This window comes from Sinocyclocheilus rhinocerous, unplaced genomic scaffold, assembly GCF_001515625.1.
Source record: "Sinocyclocheilus rhinocerous isolate Xijiao unplaced genomic scaffold, SAMN03320098_v1.1 scaffold988, whole genome shotgun sequence".
Taxonomy (NCBI): domain Eukaryota; kingdom Metazoa; phylum Chordata; class Actinopteri; order Cypriniformes; family Cyprinidae; genus Sinocyclocheilus; species Sinocyclocheilus rhinocerous.
In genome coordinates, this window is record NW_015650363.1 from 1,846,448 (window position 1) to 1,865,164 (window position 18,717).

The window sequence follows — 18,717 nt, forward strand, 5'->3', positions numbered from 1 at the left end:
TTATTTTTGTACACAGTGCAACATTTTAAAAAAAAGTAACCAAATAATAATAATTATTAATTATATGTAAAAAAAAATATTTATACTTTAATATTTAACATTTTAATATTCAAAGACAAAGATCTAATTCAACATAGCCTAATAAAACTTTATATACTAAATTTGTGACTTGTAATATCTATTATTTTTCACAATTCTTGTTTTACACAGTTTTCCCCCCAGTCACTTTTTGATTATGAGATATATTAAAACATTAAAAAATACAGTAAAATCAGTAAAAGCAATGAATGAATGAATTGGTAAGCATCACTTCACACAATAATAAAAATGTTTTAGAACATTTGTGGTAAATAATTGTGAATTATATTGCAAAGGGAATGTTTGAAACAATGCAGTCCAGAGCACTTTATTACATTTATTAAATACATTTATGACATGTGTCATCAATGACATTAAGACAAAAGTCTTCCACTCACTCACTTGCAAACGCTCATACTTTCCATTCATTCATACGGACTACTTTATTAGAGGCATTCACTGATCTAATTTTCAAGTGAAAAAAGATAACAAAAGAGGTATATTCAAATATAACTAGCTGAACTATAGCTTCTGTGAGCTGTCCATTATTTATGTATATGTTTTCCGAGCATCACAGAATGATGCAGAGTTTAGATGTATGCCTAAGGCTCCTGTATGTCTTCAGACGGTCCTTTTTAGCATCAGTTCCATTCACTACGTGAGTAACTACTGGCATGCTCTCCACTGCTTGTCGTTTATGTGAGCGGTGTAAGAGGATTCGATAGACTCCAGTGATGGAGCTCCTGCAGTCTTTGCCCTGGTTGTTACGAATGTGGTCTGCGGTGATGCCAAGAGCCTCCAGGGCGTTCCTCACCTCTATCTCATGCTCTTCAAGCTCCCCCGGCTTAGACTCAGCCAGATGGAGCGGGTCCAGTTTGAAGGGCTCCATGGCTTTTGGAAACTCCAACGGCAGCAGCCACTCACAGCCCATCATCTGTTCTACAGTGCGGCGGTCAGACGGCTGGGGTTGCAGGATGCCCCGGATCAGTTTCTGGCAAGGTTCCGGCACCCAAGCAGGCACTGTGTACGTCCCATCCAGGATGCAGCGCTTTAGCTTGGCCACCGTTTCAGCACGGAAGGGCATGGTTCCAGTCACCATGAAGAAGAGCATGACCCCCAGTGCCCAGATGTCCACACAAGCACCTATGTAGAGCTCATCCCTGAAGAGCTCAGGAGCGGCGTAAGGGGGAGAACCGCAGAGGGTGTTGAGAGTCTCGTCGCGCCGGCTGACGGTGCTGAAGCCGAAGTCTCCCACTTTAACACAGGTGCTACAGGTGTAAAAAACGTTTTCTGCTTTCAGGTCTCTGTGAATGATGTTATTGTCATGCTGCAAAATTAGAAAGATAAACTACTATTAACTACTAAATATACAGATATTTTGAATAACAATGTTTCTAAACTGATTTAACTGGGTAAATATATTTGTATCAAAATATATTAAAAAAATCTTATATGTGAGTGTGTTCAAATATATATTTGTTTAATATTATTTTATATTTTTTAAATGCCAAACTATTTAATAAAGGTTTCTGTGTAAGAATTGTATTCTTTTAGAGGCTTTTTCTTCACAATATCAGGGCATTTGTATCAGCTATTTTCAACTATACCTCCCAAAAATATCATTATCATTATTGTCATTATTTATAAATAAGGTTCACCATTGTTTTGAATCAAATGTAGCAATCTTCTAAATATGCATATTCATTTTTACTACAATTTTGGACATTTTAGTCATGTTACAACACTGAAAACAAGCAAATAAATAATAATAATTATTATATTAAAAATATTGAATTCTTCTTTAAAAATCAGCTATTTAATTTAATTTGTTTTAATATGTTCTAATAAAACTTTATATAATAAATATTTGACCTAAAATATAGTTTTTCACAACTGTTAACATTTATTAATGCAATATTTTAAAAAGTAAACACTAATTATTAACTATTATATTAATTATATTAAAATATATTTAATACTTTACATTTTTACAGTTTTATTTTCAAAGACTTCAATCTAATCAACAACTAATTCAACAACCTAATAAAAAAATTATAAGATGAAAATGTGTACATATAACATCTTATATATTCTATAAGATGAATATATACAGATGTATTTTAGTTCAGAAATGATCAGAGATCATTGTGTGAATTAACTGCATTTTCATTGTATTATGTTGTATTTCTGAAAAAAATTCTGACAAAAAATGGGCATTGTGTCACTGACCTTTATGTATGTGTTCTCCAACTATGTATGTTATCGAAAAACTGAAAAAGTAAACTGGCATGAAATGGCTTAAATCTGCCAAATTTTAAAGGTCAGGAAAAACAGAGGAATCATAACGAGAATACGTTTGTACCCTGTAAACATTTAGTCCACAATTATAACAGATTTCTCTCATTGAATTCTACTCATTTGCATCATGTACATCTCACCATATGCTTCACAGCTGAGAGAACCTGAGAGAAGACAATCTTGCTGTCGATGTCGGAGAGCTTCCCCTCTGTGTTGATCTTCGTGTAGAGCTCTCCTCCGCTTGCGTACTCCATGACCAGGTGCAGACGGGTCAGCGTCTCCACCACCTCATACAGACGGATGATATTTGGATGGTGCAGCTTTTCCATGCTTGATATCTCCCGGGACAGCAGCCTTTGGGTCTTCTGATCAAGCTTGGTTTTATCCAAGATCTTGATGGCTACTTTGTCTGTGGATGACAACATAAAGTTTCAGTTACAGGAGTTTCTCGTTCAGAAAACATTCATATTCTTTTGTCTGAGGGACATATGCATTCCTACTAACTGTATATATGAACACACCACAACCTCCTATCCCTTACACACGGCAATCTTTGATGAGGCCTACAGCAATTCTAAAGGTCTCGACAGAAATGTGACACCTCATAATCAATCCGTGTCTGGACCAGACAAGTAGTCTCAGCTTGACTTTGACAGAGGGCATGCTTCCCACATTATCAATGTAAACTTGACTCTCAGGACACATACATGACCAGGTGCAGACGGGTCAGTGTCTCCACCACCTCATACAGACGGATGATATTTGGATGGTGCAGTGTTTCCATGCTTGATATCTCCCGGGACAGCAGCCTTTGGGTCTTCTGATCAAGCTTGGTTTTATCCAAGATCTTGATGGCTACTTTGTCTGTGGATGACAACATAAAGTTTCAGTTACAGGAGTTTCTCGTTCAGAAAACATTCATATTCTTTTGTCTGAGGGACATATGCATTCCTACTAACTGTATATATGAACACACCACAACCTCCTATCCCTTACACACGGCAATCTTTGATGAGGCCTACAGCAATTCTAAAGGTCTCGACAGAAATGTGACACCTCATAATCAATCCGTGTCTGGACCAGACAAGTAGTCTCAGCTTGACTTTGACAGAGGGCATGCTTCCCACATTATCAATGTAAACTTGACTCTCAGGACACATATTCATCAAGACAATAACACTGAGAGTAAAGCATACTTTACAGGGTGTCAGTGAGCTATAGGAATATCCCAGGATCATAAAATTCTACAGTGTCAGTGAGCTGCTCCAAAATAAATACATCAATATTTTAGCTTCCTACTGTAGCTTGTGGGGAAAACCGCTCCGTAAAGTAATAGAATATGTCCCATTACACAGAATTCAGTTCAGAGGCTCTTAACTGATACGTACCTTTTGTCAGAGCATGGATGCCCAGCTTAACATGGGAAAAGTTTCCACAGCCGATCTCGCCACGAATCTTGTAGAAGCCGATATGGCGGCCCACGGTGAGCTCTCTCACCATCTTCTCATCTTGGCACATGTCCAGATTGAGCTTCTCCAGTGGGGTGAGGCGGCGCGGCTGGGTCCCCTCATCGTCCGTGCAGATGTCAGAGCGGTCTTGTCGGCTCCATCGGGCATAACGCTGGGGACCCGTGGCTACTTCTGAGGCCCCAACGGAGCCCCCCCCAGCCGGGTACACAGCAGTCATCCTGCCACAGGCCACTGGGGTGCTTTGCTCATGGCAGGAGACCTGGAACTAAGGTACCACCTGAGGGCATTAAATGATACACAATTAGAGAACAACAGCGGAAAAGTTAAAGGAGAAAGATACATTTGCTTTTCTACCCTTTCTTTTTTTTTTTACCTCTGCCTATAAACAAATCCATCATTTATCAAGGAGCAAATTATATAATATATAATAATAAAAAATAGTAACATTCTGAATAATAATTACTATTTCAATAATACTTAAAAATCTTAAAATTGTAGTAATTGATATATATACAGGTGCATCTCAATAAATTAGAATGTCGTGGAAAAGTTCATTTATTTCAGTAATTCAACTCAAATTGTGAAACTCGTGTATTAAATAAATTCAGTGCACACAGACTGAAGTAGTTCAAGTCTTTGGTTCTTTTAATTGTGATGATTTTGGCTCACATTTAACAAAAACCCAAAATCCTGAGCCAAAATCATCACAATTAAAAGAACCAAAGACTTAAACTACTTCAGTCTGTGTGCATTGAATTTATTTAATACACGAGTTTCACAATTTGAGTTGAATTACTGAAATAAATTAACTTTTCCATGACATTCTAATTTATTGAGATGCACATGTATATGTGTGTGTGTGTAAGTAGAAAATTATAACAATATTTACGATAATTTATTTAAAAATATATTATTCTTGATATATATATATATACATATACACACACACACACACACACATACATACACACATATTTATTCATTATTAATTGTATACAAATATAAATGAAATTATTATATACAATAATAAAAAATAACTAAACCTCTACATACAAATTTTTATTAATAAAAATATACAACAATTTATATTTCTAAATATATTTAGTAATAAATAGTAATCATTTTATAAATGCACTTTAATAAAATATTCATTCCAAAAGCATTCAGACATGAATGGATAGTCCTTTCTCACCTTCACATGTTGTCCTGTACGTCTGCGTCAATTTCCCAAATTAGCTCATTATCGCCACATCTCAACTCAAGCTTATACACATATCCAAGTACAAAAGAGTAGCTGTTTAGGGTCGTCTGCTTCACCCAAGCGGCCCTGTGCAGTGCTGCTCTTTCCCCTCAGTCCTGCATCTCCCTGAACCTCATCAGATATGCCTGATTTAATTGGTGCGTTGTCTCAGTGATAAAAAAGGACTGCGGATCAGCATTGAGAACAATGATGGCTGTGATTGTTGCCTGGCTGCTATAACAAGGCTCCACGTTGCTCTCGCTGGCCCTGGCTTCATGTACGGTGCTTTCTCTCATTTAACATCTTTGCCTGGTTGGTCATTCAGAAATGGGGGTCCCACACTGAAAACAGTTACTCCCTCTCATTTGTTCACCTCTGTGTTTCTTTGGTGCTTCTGACTCACTCTACAGTCGTCTTTCTGGGATTAGCGTGTACAGAGATCCTAATCCATGCCTTTTTTAGTAGCCCTTAAGTCTCCAATTTAAACATAGGGACTAAACTAATGGATTCCCATTTACCTAGTGAGAGAGAGAGAGAGAGACAAAGAATATATCAGTACCATGACACTGCCTTTATCCTGTCCTAAACTCACCTTTTCTTAAAGTAAACCCCTTTTTTTTCTTTTTCAATTTAGCTTGTCTAAACCAGGATGCAAATTTTTTTGTGGCAAAATTTGATGCATTTGCAGTATTTATTAAATAATTTCAGTTGTTTACACAAGTATTTAGAATTAAATCTGAACTAAATTAAATGTCTAACTGCAAATATGACTGAAATCATTATGAGCATTTGTGTGTTTCAGGATGCAGTTAGGGTGAGTTTGCTGATGTAGTTCCTGTAACAATGTCCCAATAGAGCAGAATACAAGAACACAGAGTGCTGTCACCTCACTCTCTAGAGCCACGAGTGCTAACAGCACACATAAAACAAGCACCACACGCCCATTACGCCACACTGGACCACAAATGAAATGATATACGAGGCAATAACAGAATATCAATTCACATATTCAAATGATCAATTCAATTCAAATGATTCCTGAATGATCATGTGACACTGAAGACTGGAGAAATGGCTGCTGAAAATTCAGCTTTGCCATTACAGTAATAAATAAAGTTATTTAAAATTGTAATAATATTTCTATAATTATAATTGTATCTTACAGACCCCAAACTTTTGATTCAGAATGCAATTGTTTTTCAGGGACCCTTTTCTATCCATTTTCAGAAAGTGTAAAAATGTAGTTCATAACATTATACTTTTAGACTCTTTATGGTTTTTGCATGTTTTTTTTTTTTTATCACAGAACAGTTGGTGTGTTGAACTAACTGAGGCAGTTTCTCCACACCGGACTGTTGAGTATTGCACCTGCACAGACACCTTTAGATGTGACAATGTGTTTTTTTGCAGGTGGAGGCGAGCGGTGAGGCTGATATAAGCTGCTGAGTTTGGTTTTCAACAGGGTTCTTTGAGGCAATAGACCCAAACTGTATTCTTTTGTTTTAACTTTCGAGTATTAGCATTTTAGAATTATAGCTAAACCAATCAGATCTGTTGAAAGTGCTTTGGAGCAGATCATGTTAAAAACGTTTTAACACTCAAGTGATAAAACGTTTTGGAATAAAAAAAAGTGAGAAAACAATCCTATAGTTATGTATCTTTACATGTGCATGTGTATTGTACATTTCTCTACTTGTTTGTGTAACTGCCATAAAGGATCAGTGATTTGACAATCAAATGAGAACCCGAACAGTCTTATACGCAATCAGCAGATCTTTCTGAGAAGCAGATTTAATCCCCCTTCATTCACTCACACAAAACAAGAGCTTAATTCTGCCGGCTTCAGCACTGAGCATTCAAAGACCACAGGTTTATACGCACAACATTTTATTTCAACTACCCTGACTGAGAAATACACTACCGTTCAAAAGTTTTTAGTCTGTAAGATTTATTTGATTTAATAATTTATTTGCATTTATTTATTTATCTGCATTTATCTGAATACTTATCTGCATTTATTTGATCAATAATACAGTCAAATTTGTAATATTGTGAAATATTATTTTAATTAAAAATAACTTTTCTATTTTATTCTATTTTTTAAATGTAATTTATTCCTGATTTTTTTCAGCATCACTACTCCAGTCTTCAGTGTCACGTGATCCTTCAGAAATCATTATAATATGCTGATTTGCTGCTCAATAAATATTTTTTTTATTATCACCAATGCCTAATATTTTTGTGAAAACCTTACAATTTTTTCAGGATTCTTTGATGAATAGAAAATTCGATAGAATGGCATTTATTTGAAATGGATGGAAACTAATGTTTTTGGAAACTAAAAAAAAAACAAAAAACATTTTTTTAATAAGATAGTTTTAGAAATTTTTTAACCATAGTTTACCTGAATACCGATCGATAAACTGATTGTTATATAAATAGTTGGATGGTAGCAAGAACAAATAATCAGATGAAAATTTACATCTATCTGATGCAGATATTTGACCTTCATACTTCACACTAGACTGCCCTACTTCACACGCTCTATTTACCAAGGCACAGCACACAAAATCAAAGTGATGTTTCTCATGAATACTCAAATCCTCAGGCTTCAAACACCTTCCTGCATGTGTGTTCTGCTGATTGCTGAAAGGGCTGCAAAGATTGACCGGCTGACAGAATTCTCTTTTAAAGTGTAAAACAAGCAGGAATCCTAAAAAGATCCTTTCAAGTGCATGGATGTGCACGTGTCTGCATAATGATCTCACACTCTCACCTTTTTCCACCATCTTTCTGACCCTTAGAAATAAATCAGTTTATTTGATTAATTTTTATTATTTTATTAATTTTTTATTTTTTGTTGTGCCTCTAAGTAAACGCCCGCCTCTCATGTGAAATAATATACAGTGCTTGGCTTTGTTTATTGGTTTTAACTGCTTCATTCCACAATAAATATATATATTTTTTTAATTAAAGGGATTTAATCTCATGTCACACATGTTTGGAACAACATGTGGGTGATTAAATGATGACAGAATTCACAGAACTATCTCTTTTAAAGTATTTTACACGGAAAGTCTCATTTTTAAACCCCCAACTTCAATATCAATTCCTAAAAAAGCATATAGCTCATCATTTAGCTCCATTCTGGTACACAGCACCATTAGCATGAGTCTCATGGACAGGAATTCGAATGTGGTATACTTACATCAACTGTGTGACTCTTTTCACACCCCATAGGACAGAAGCACTGACTAAGCATTAAGCATTGTCCACAGGGGCCATTTCTACTGATCCGGCCCTGATCTACACACAAGATAAACACTAAACACATGGGATATCAGTGGCCCCTGTAAGAAAAAGCCTTGCTGCTGCATGTACAGGGTTCAGCTATAAATCCTCTGGCTCTAAAATGCAGGCACTCATTCTATAGGAAGTAGAATTAAGTCAATTAATTCTTAATTGCTCATTTTCCTCATACATACAAATATGCCTACTTACCTACTATATAGTAGGCAAAAAGCAGTATGTGAAAGGAGTTCTAAATCCAAATGCATAGTTTTCATATAATATTTGGCAAAAAGTACCAGGATGACCTTCTACTTCTAGCGAGATTCTGAAATGCGCATTCGCTGGACACTTTACTATCCCATGAGGCCACAGAAGAGGTGTTGACGCAACTGACACCATAAGTCACATGACACTGACAACATAATAAATGATACATCCAGATTAGATTTATAATATATAGAACATCTTTTTTAATGTCCGTGAAGTAAGTTCCAAATCAAATGTAGTACCTACTCAGTATGCGATTTCAGAAGCAGCTTCTGTGTTCACACTCATAAGCACAGCTATACAAAGCCCTCCTGTGTGTGTTTTGATTGAGACACATGGACAGAGAGGGGAAAAAGAGCTCAGTAGTGAAAAGATCAGGGACAATAGGGGGCCAGAGGTGCCAATCTGGAATTTCCATCACGTAGCTACAACTATCAAATTTCAAGTCATTTTCTTACTATCAGATCAGCCACACAATTATTAAATATGATTACTATTTTGATAAATGGCACGTCATTCCTAACCTGTATGAATTTTTTTCTTCCGTTGAACACAAAAGACGACATTTTAACGAATGTGACCTCCATAGTATTTTTTCCACACTATTTAAGTCAATGGCTACTTTGAAGTGTTTGGATACCCACATTCTTCAAAATATCTTCTGTGTTTAGCAGAAGAAAGAAACTCATACAGGTTTGGAACAACTTGAGGGTGAGTAAACAATGACAGTATTTTCATTTTTGGGTGAACTATCACTTTAATGACAGAATATGTATTATTAAATAAAAAATTAAATTAAATCAAATACAAAGATGTGGGGATGACAATAATAAACATATTTTGAAGGGGCTCTACTCTACATGATGAAATGATTAACTGGTTACTGTCGCTTTCTAAATAATGCTATTAATTCTACATAACTGCAATAAAAATGCACAAAACCACAAGCATCACACATGCTTCAGAACATGTATTCAGATTTTGATACATGTCTGAATGTGTCCATATTAATGAGTCTTAAATGAGGAGCATAATTAAGGAGTTCAATTGATGTTTGGACCTTTGAGAAAAAAAAACATGCAGATTATGCGATGAAACCACAAAAAAAGGCTGCTTCTGTTGCACTGTGCCCTGTTAATGTATTCCCAACCCATCAAAGCAGCTTTAATCTCAGACCTAAAACCATGTTTCATGTCATCTAACTAACTAAGGAGTCATCAAAGGAGCCTGAACAAAAGTTGACATCAATCCGTGAGAAACTAGAAAGGATCATTCAATATCATAAATTACAATATTCTCAGTAAATTAATACTTCTATTCAGGAGCCATTTGGGATCAGCTCTATTCATTCAGGCTTGGAGATTCACACACCTGTACGGTTCAAACACTAATGCTGCCTTATTATTTACACCAGACCTTCTGTAGACTAGACCCCCACAAATTCCCAAATGCAAGACTAAAATCATGTTAATTACAAATGCCATTTGATCAGAGGAGTTTAAATCAGTTTGTCTAGCTTTATAAATGTTCAGTCATAAAGGTTGGTAAAAAAGAAAAAAATATAATATCTTTTTTACACATATATTAGTAATGGTACATATAATATTAAATTTTATATTAATCAATTATAAATTAATATTATTTTAACAAAACTATTCTGCAAGGTTAAATCTTTATTTTAAACGCATTCCAAGTCACTAAAGGTGACAGCACGCATGTCAGTGTCTATATGAGCTATGTGCAATATAATTATGAGTGATAAGACCAGCCACATTTTTAATGAAATGATGCTCGTATCTGCGCCAAAGATGAATTCTAGTTTACAGGCTTCTATAACAACCGCTGCTGGGCAGTAACGCCAGATACATCAACATCAAGATTTGTCTGTTGATATCTGAACAAATGATATCTATAAACCTTGTAAACAATTTGTAGGCAAACATGAATTCATCATGCTTTTAACCTCTCAAGATGATGAGAATCGATAAGGGTAAATATGCTTACCTTTCTTAAGCGTTGCTCGTTGTGCGCATTCGTTGCAGGATCACTCGGCTTGTTTTAACTCCGTGCGTGTCATAGCCTGAATGTGATGCGCGAGGACTCCGAGCACCGTCACAGCAAAAGGGACGTCAAGTGACGGACAGCTCTGTTAACCAATCACAGCTTGGAGGTGGGACAAAGGGGTTTCTTAAACCAATAGGCTATTAGGACATTCCCAAAAAAGAAAAAATAATTAAAGCCCGTTGAGTTTTGCAAAAAATACACAATGTGTAAAAAGAGTAACAAATTGAAGACTCTAGTTTTCCAAGTAAAAAAAATTTTTTTTAAAAAGTCACTTACCTTTGAGACTATCCTGATTATAATTCATGTCGAAGTATCAATTTAGAAACAGTGATTATGATCCTATAAACTAGTGGTTTTCAAATTTCTAATTCCACTGGACCTTAAACACAGCCATCACCTTGCAAAATATAAAGACTGCTATATTTTAATTTTTATAAACGAATATTTATAATGGGATGTTTAAACATTTTTAATTAAATTGTTGTAATATATTAATAATAATATTGAAATTAACTACATTAATAATGAGAAACAATTTTAACTCATCCTGCAGCCCTCTAAGAAGTTTTTAGAGGCCCCATAGTGGGTCATGGCCCCCTAGTTGAGAGCCACTGCCTTTACAGGCGGTCAAAGCACCTCCGTTTGAAAAGGTCTGGTTTAACCCATGCCCGCTTCAGCACTAAAGAGTTGCTGCATATCCCAATTACATTTAATTTCCTGTTCACATTAAACACTGCTACTGAAAACAGGCTTAGAGTGCCACATCAGGGTTAAAACCTGTGACAAATATTTTATACATTATTTTATTGCTCTGTACAGCTGAACCGCAAATTCACTAGAAACGAATGAATGGTGCAGAGACCATTGATTTCCAGCATTGACTGAAGCTCAAGAACAGAACTGCATACATGTTGTCTCTTGATTATCTGGGGACACATTTTGCCTTTTAAATTTTTTATGAAAATAAGCTTTGTACACACTATAAACATACATCCAAAGATAACTTAAAAACATTTTTTCCACCCCCGAAACAGTCTTGGTGACGTGCACTATTCATGTAATAATTACATCTCTTACTATTCTTATCCACAACATACATTAAAAGCATGACTGAACCTGTGATCAGATTTACAGAGACATGGCTTTCTGAGAAGTGAAAAGCAAAGCTTAAAGAAATAAAGCAGGTGACCCATCTTTGTTGGATGGCACCACATTGAGCATTACTGTATAATATTAATGTGGTAGGAAAGGAGAAAAGGCCTGGTTCACCTTCCCAATTCATTCTCAAAATGTCCATGCACAGGGGAGGCCTTTCATACATTTGCAGTCTTTTCTTCTTTTGAACTGTCCACTGCCTCTTGTTGAACTTCACAGTCTGCTGGTTCTGCAACAGTCACCTGTGCTATTTGGATTTCCATAGCTTGTTCTTTCAGTCTCTCGCCATCTACTTGTAAAACCACTGTCTCTTCTGCCCCACCCACAGTCTGAGAAGGCTGTAGCGGTGTCTCTTCCTCCACCATGAAAGTCTCCTCAACAGCAACAACATCCACCGGCTCCACAGTGACATGCTCCACACGTATGCCGTCCTCCAGGATCACCCTCTCCTCTCCCTCCTCAACCTCCGCCACAGCCAAGACCGTGGTTGGGTCTGAAATCATGACCTCCTCTGTGACGATAACCTTCTCCTGTAAGTCGTGGTGTTCTTGCAGATGAGTGTGGAGGTCTCTGGGTTGCGTGAACCACTGATCGCAGATGGTGCAGTGGTTGGGTTTCTCACCCGTGTGGGTCACCAAATGGTCCTTGAACTGCTCCCAACTATTGAAAACACTGTTACAGACCTGAGAAGTGAAAAAGATAAATGAGTAGAGCTGCACGAATAAGCAAAATAAAACTGAAACTGCCATATGGCTTAGTGTGATTATCAAATTGCATTTAATTAAATACATTTATTTTCAGTTTTTGGGAACGCAATAGACCGCAACCATCTTCCTAAACTTGAAATGATAACGCTTATAAACCCGCTGTTGTCAACAAAAGAGAACAAGCCTGAAGTATTCTGTCAAAAATTAAGCTTGATGCTTTGGCATTTGAAAATGATACATATACATATTATATATATATATAGATAGATAGATAGATAGATAGATATATTTTATAATTGTACTCTTAAATAACATTATCTTGTTCTTAAATACTTATTTTTTTATTTTATAATGTAATATTATAATAGTAATATTTCTTATTAAATATTTTACTATTTTTATAAGTACCATTATCGTCAAATTGATATTTTTGAAACAGTGTTGTTATTTTAGTATCATTAAGACTGATTATCTTTGAAACAGGCTATAGTTTTAATTAATATTTTGAACCAGACTTTATACTTTCCATTTTCATTGAATTTTAATTGAAGTTGTAGTAATCTAGCTATGGCCCTTTTTACAACTGGTATTAAGATGCATTTTGGTCGATCCAATATCAAGTGGACAATGCTAAATACAGGTGTGAACGGGGTGTAAAAGTTTTGTCCACTTTCGATCACTTCTAGAGGTAGTCAAATGCATTCAATCAGTGTGGGCGCTCACATGGTCAAATGCGTTCGAACAGCCACAAAAGACCACCTCCTCTCTGCCTACTGACCTAATTCTAAAATATTAAGGGACGTGCTGTTGAAGCGTGTTAGCCAGACAGGATTTAAACTTTGCTCTCTGAAATCGTAAGTTTGGTATGAAGGCGAAAAAATGTCAATGTTGTCTTACCAGTCCTGATTCTAAAACAAACCCACAGCGTTCGACATAGTTTTGTAGCTTTCATAGCAGAAACGTAAGCTGCTGCTCTCCATATCATTTTCCGTTGTCTTCTTTTGCATTCTCATGTAAATTGCGCAAGCATATTTCAAAATACTAGATTGAAAGATCAGAAACAGCCCATACATACACTTGCCCATAGACCCTCCCCTCAAAATCAGGGCAGAAGTGGTTGAAAGTGGACAAAGAGTTGGATTAAAACACCAGGTGCAAATGGGAATGCGGCTCCCTTGTCTACTTGTTATCAGATGCAAAAAACATCTTAATACCAAGTGTAAACAGGGCCTAAAAAATACCTCTGTTTTGAAGACCTATAGACAAGCACATAAAATCTGGAGCTTTAAAAAAATATATTGCATTGCATGCAATATATTGCATTTTTAAATCACAATAGCAATTTTTATCAGAAAAATTGCAATTAATTTTTTTTAGCCCTATTAGTGAGTAAAAATGCACGTTTGGATAATGTTACTAGCTAAAACCAACCTGGCATTCATAGATCTTCTTTCTCCCTTTTTTGGCTCCAGCGCCATTTTGACACGCTGACATGTGGCACTTCAGCGTACTGTTCCTGGCAAAACGTTCATGGCACTCCGGGCACGCAAAGGGTTTCTCACCTACACATACATGAATAAATGAAAAGCTGATTAGAGGTTAAACTTGAATACATTTGTTAAAATTCATTTAACCTCATATCATCTCACCCACACACCTGTGTGCTTCCTTAAATGCTCTTTGAAGTGTCCAAAATGATCAAACTGCTTTTCACAGTATTCGCAAACATGCACTTTCTTTTTCTGCCGCCGGGATTGTTCCTCTGCATCAAAATGGTAATTATTCAGGTGCTGTTTAAGGGCTCCTTCCCGGGCGTATGTTTTGCCGCAGTGTCTGCAGACAAAGCCCCTATCTGGAGTAGCGGTGTGAGTCTTCATGTGCTGTTTGAGGTGGTAGTAGAGTTTGAAGCAGTGGTCACACTTGTCACAACGGAAAAGGTTGTCCAGCTGAGAGATCTGAACCTCCACCACTTCAATATTCTCCAGGGTCTTGGAGGCCATAACAGCCTCTTCCTGCATGACTACGGTCTCATCTTCTTCATTTTTCATCACATGGAGCGTTTGCTCTCCCTGCTGGTACTTGCTGGTGATGTCGGCCAATAAGGCCAACGCAGAGTCATCCGATGAGGGTTCGGTGGAACTCCTGGCAGCATCCACTACTTCCACCAGGCCGCTTTCCTCCACCTCAATATGTTCCTCACCTACCTCCACTTCAATTTCAACAGATTCAGTCTCCACTGAAGGAAGAGTCTCAGTGATCACATTGGAGGTCTCTGCAATCTTCCTCTTCTTAGCATTGCTCTTTCCAGTCAAGGCCTGGGAGGAGTTTATTGAGGTGGTACCATTCCTTCTAGATGGGAGAAGAAACATAATAGTTAAAAATCAACTTCAGGATAAAATCAGGCAAAAGAAAATGTACAATAATGAGTAACCTGTTGTCCAAGGCTTTGATCGCCTCCTGCATTTGAAGGTACTCTGCAGCTCTCCAGACATCACTGACTTCTTCCTGACCATTCACAGCTAATGTAGCCGTATAAGTGAACTCCATTAGGTGGCGGAAGGCAGTGTTGCTTACACCTATTCATTGCAACAAAAATACTGTAGTGAAGTATATTATTGAGCATATAATATATTATTGAGCATATAATATTTTAAGCATTTTTTAGATTATTACTATTAGTGCTGGGACTGGGAGAACATAAAATGCAACAGCAGAAATGTGTCAACTTGTAGATTTAACTGCTATCAACTTGGATACAAAAACCTGAGGTCCGACTCAAGTGGGTCAGGTTTAAAACTTTGATTAGAGTCAAAGACACGATTTAGGACTGATATCGGTAGCTTCTTGTAATTTTAAACAAATTTACTATTACAGAATGGACCTGATGAGATGTGAACTCTTTTAAAAGAAGCCAACTTTTCGGTGTTTAACAATATTATTTGCAACAATTCATATCAATAGCTCTATGACCACTGCATTTATCCTCTGTCTTCTCTGTCAATCTGTGATGCTGTGTGTAAATGGCCAAACCCTCCGGACAACTGGTGCAGGCAGCCGCACCAAAACATTCTCCCACATTTTTTGACAGCTTGAATTTTAAAGTATAGGCTACATTATCTGACAACATGGGATTAAACATACTGTAGATAATGTAAACTTTGTGAGGAGGCATAGAAGAATGAATTTCATGAACAAATATGGTAGAAAAATGGGCATACTTTTAAATCTACACCGACCATGATGTTTCTTATTTGTCATCTCTGATTATGGTCTGTGTCATACCCAGTTGAAAAAGTCACCACTCGCCACTGATGTGCAGGGCTTCAGGCTTTGTAGACATTGCTGTTTTTTTTTCCGGGTCTAGCTGGGTCAGACTCGGGTCTAATTTTATCAGGTACACGGAACGCAGAGGTAAGATTTGACATTATCCAGGACAAACAGGCTACACTGTAATAATATATAACAGTTTGTGGTTCCATACGGTTGTTATGTATTGTTAGGTACCTTCAATCTCCACTAGAGGCTCCTGAGTGAAGTCCTGGAAGAATTTGTGGAAAAACAGACTGCAGGCAGCCAGAACAGCTTTGTGGGCCCTAAACTGATGTCCTGTTAAAGTAACCACAATCATCAACACCACCAAATATGTGCAACTGTTTATTTAACAGTATAATATTTTGGATAATTCAGAAAGATATTAGATTTGGAGGTACAAAGGCTGGAAACCTTACCATCCACGATAAGAGTGATGTCTGTGAACTGATCCAGCTGACGCTGCTCATTCAGTTTGTCAAGCATCACTTTGTAATGGGCTGGAAACTCATGCCCATAGTCAACATCTCCATCAACAGACATGGCTCAGCCCTTTCCCTGCGCATGCAAGTACTGAAACAGACAGACATGACCGAGCCAGAAAATTATGTATGTATAATATGTATATTATAATACACAAAAAAATATGCATGTAACTTATTGGTACCAAAAAGCAGTTACAATTGCTCAGCTCTTCTAAGTGTATGTCTACAATATTAAAATATTAAATGTCAATGCAATTGACAGCCAACCAATTCTTCCACTAGCGTGTCATTTAACACAGATAATGTTTTCAGATAAATTAAGCACATACTTTGTAATGGCCCCTATGCCAACAGATCCATAGAGTAGCGGGCATTTCTAAGCAGCATGCCGAATAAGCGCGCATTTCTACAGGGAGCTTCTCTACGCAAGACGGGCTGCTTTACACCCAGCGGCTCAAACTGCTGCAAAAGCCACGTACTTCCACAGCCCAACCGTATAGAGGTCCTACAGAAATATACAAACGGCAAAAGCAGCAATGTGTGCCAGTCAACTTCATGTTACTCGCACGCTGGGCCTGTGGATGCTAACGCATTCGCCATTTGTTTTCTGGACCATTGTCGTTACGTCATCAAATCGCGCATTAAAATGCTCTTTTAATCAGACAGATTCCCTTTCAGCTAAATAATGAGTGACGCCGGGTGTCTAACGCTCCCGAGAACTTACCCCGGGTGACGCTCTGATGTTTAGTGCGGTAGTTTCTACGCGTTGGAGGCCTGAAGCGATCAATGTGCTGTTTTTCCTCCGCTCGTCGGAAAAAGGGCGGTCGCTCTTGCTCTGGCCTCGAGTTCCCATAAGCCCCTGCGGAAGAGTTTTAACGCGCGAGGCTGACGGGTGGTGGTTACCAGGGCGACGGAGCCCAAAGATTCTGTTATCTTCAAGTATGCAAAAGGTCAAATAAGTATTATAAGTAAAATTTTGGGTTGGCAGCCTGATTTGGATTAAAAGAAATCAATAATACTATAATTATAATTTATTTAAAAATTACCTACTAGTAAACCTATTGAATGCTTGTACATACAAATCATTGATATATATATATATATATATATATATATTTGTTCACATTTTGGATGAATTTTAATGTTTATATTTCGTTTAAAAGCTGACGCTGCTCATTCAGTTTGTCAAGCATCACTTTGTAATGGGCTGGAAACTCATGCCCATAGTCAACATCTCCATCAACAGACATGGCTCAGCCCTTTCCCTGCGCATGCAAGTACTGAAACAGACAGACATGACCGAGCCAGAAAATTATGTATGTATAATATGTATATTATAATACACAAAAAAAGATGCATGTAACTTATTGGTACCAAAAAGCAGTTACAATTGCTCAGCTCTTCTAAGTGTATGTCTACAATATTAAAATATTAAATGTCAATGCAATTGACAGCCAACCAATTCTTCCACTAGCGTGTCATTTAACACAGATAATGTTTTCAGATAAATTAAGCACATACTTTGTAATGGCCCCTATGCCAACAGATCCATAGAGTAGCGGGCATTTCTAAGCAGCATGCCGAATAAGCGCGCATTTCTACAGGGAGCTTCTCTACGCAAGACGGGCTGCTTTACACCCAGCGGCTCAAACTGCTGCAAAAGCCACGTACTTCCACAGCCCAACCGTATAGAGGTCCTACAGAAATATACAAACGGCAAAAGCAGCAATGTGTGCCAGTCAACTTCATGTTACTCGCACGCTGGGCCTGTGGATGCTAACGCATTCGCCATTTGTTTTCTGGACCATTGTCGTTACGTCATCAAATCGCGCATTAAAATGCTCTTTTAATCAGACAGATTCCCTTTCAGCTAAATAATGAGTGACGCCGGGTGTCTAACGCTCCCGAGAACTTACCCCGGGTGACGCTCTGATGTTTAGTGCGGTAGTTTCTACGCGTTGGAGGCCTGAAGCGATCAATGTGCTGTTTTTCCTCCGCTCGTCGGAAAAAGGGCGGTCGCTCTTGCTCTGGCCTCGAGTTCCCATAAGCCCCTGCGGAAGAGTTTTATCGCGCGAGGCTGACGGGTGGTGGTTACCAGGGCGACGGAGCCCAAAGATTCTGTTATCTTCAAGTATGGAAAAGGTCAAATAAGTATTATAAGTAAAATTTTGGGTTGGCAGCCTGATTTGGATTAAAAGAAATCAATAATACTATAATTATAATTTATTTAAAAATTACCTACTAGTAAACCTATTGAATGCTTGTACATACAAATCATTGATATATATATATATATATATATATATATTTGTTCACATTTTGGATGAATTTTAATGTTTATATTTCGTTTAAAA

The 18,717-nt window shown here is 37.3% G+C and overlaps 2 protein-coding genes across 3 annotated transcripts; both read right to left on the reverse strand.

Annotated features, from left to right (window-relative positions):
• Positions 1 to 407: 407 nt before the first annotated feature.
• nim1ka (NIM1 serine/threonine protein kinase a) lies at positions 408 to 10,749 on the reverse strand. The gene is made up of 5 exons (XM_016516886.1): positions 10,648 to 10,749; positions 5,038 to 5,603; positions 3,765 to 4,122; positions 2,517 to 2,785; positions 408 to 1,405 (listed from the first exon to the last, which is right to left on the reverse strand). The coding sequence occupies exons 3-5, from the start codon at positions 4,060 to 4,062 to the stop codon at positions 650 to 652; spliced, it is 1,323 nt and encodes a 440-aa protein (XP_016372372.1). The 5' UTR covers positions 4,063 to 4,122; positions 5,038 to 5,603; positions 10,648 to 10,749; the 3' UTR covers positions 408 to 649.
• Positions 10,750 to 11,372: 623 nt separating this feature from the next.
• On the reverse strand, positions 11,373 to 17,203 carry LOC107711893 (zinc finger protein 131-like). Of its 2 annotated transcripts, XM_016516975.1 has the most exons (8): positions 17,088 to 17,203; positions 16,693 to 16,868; positions 16,298 to 16,451; positions 16,074 to 16,175; positions 15,001 to 15,145; positions 14,227 to 14,918; positions 14,001 to 14,131; positions 11,373 to 12,545 (listed from the first exon to the last, which is right to left on the reverse strand). In XM_016516975.1, exons 3-8 carry the CDS (start codon positions 16,419 to 16,421, stop codon positions 12,021 to 12,023), a joined length of 1,719 nt encoding a protein of 572 aa, XP_016372461.1. In that variant the 5' UTR covers positions 16,422 to 16,451; positions 16,693 to 16,868; positions 17,088 to 17,203; the 3' UTR covers positions 11,373 to 12,020. The 2 variants fall into 2 exon arrangements, with proteins under 2 accessions (XP_016372461.1, XP_016372460.1); XM_016516974.1 differs by lacking the exon at positions 16,693 to 16,868.
• Between the last annotated feature and the right edge of the window lie 1,514 nt (positions 17,204 to 18,717).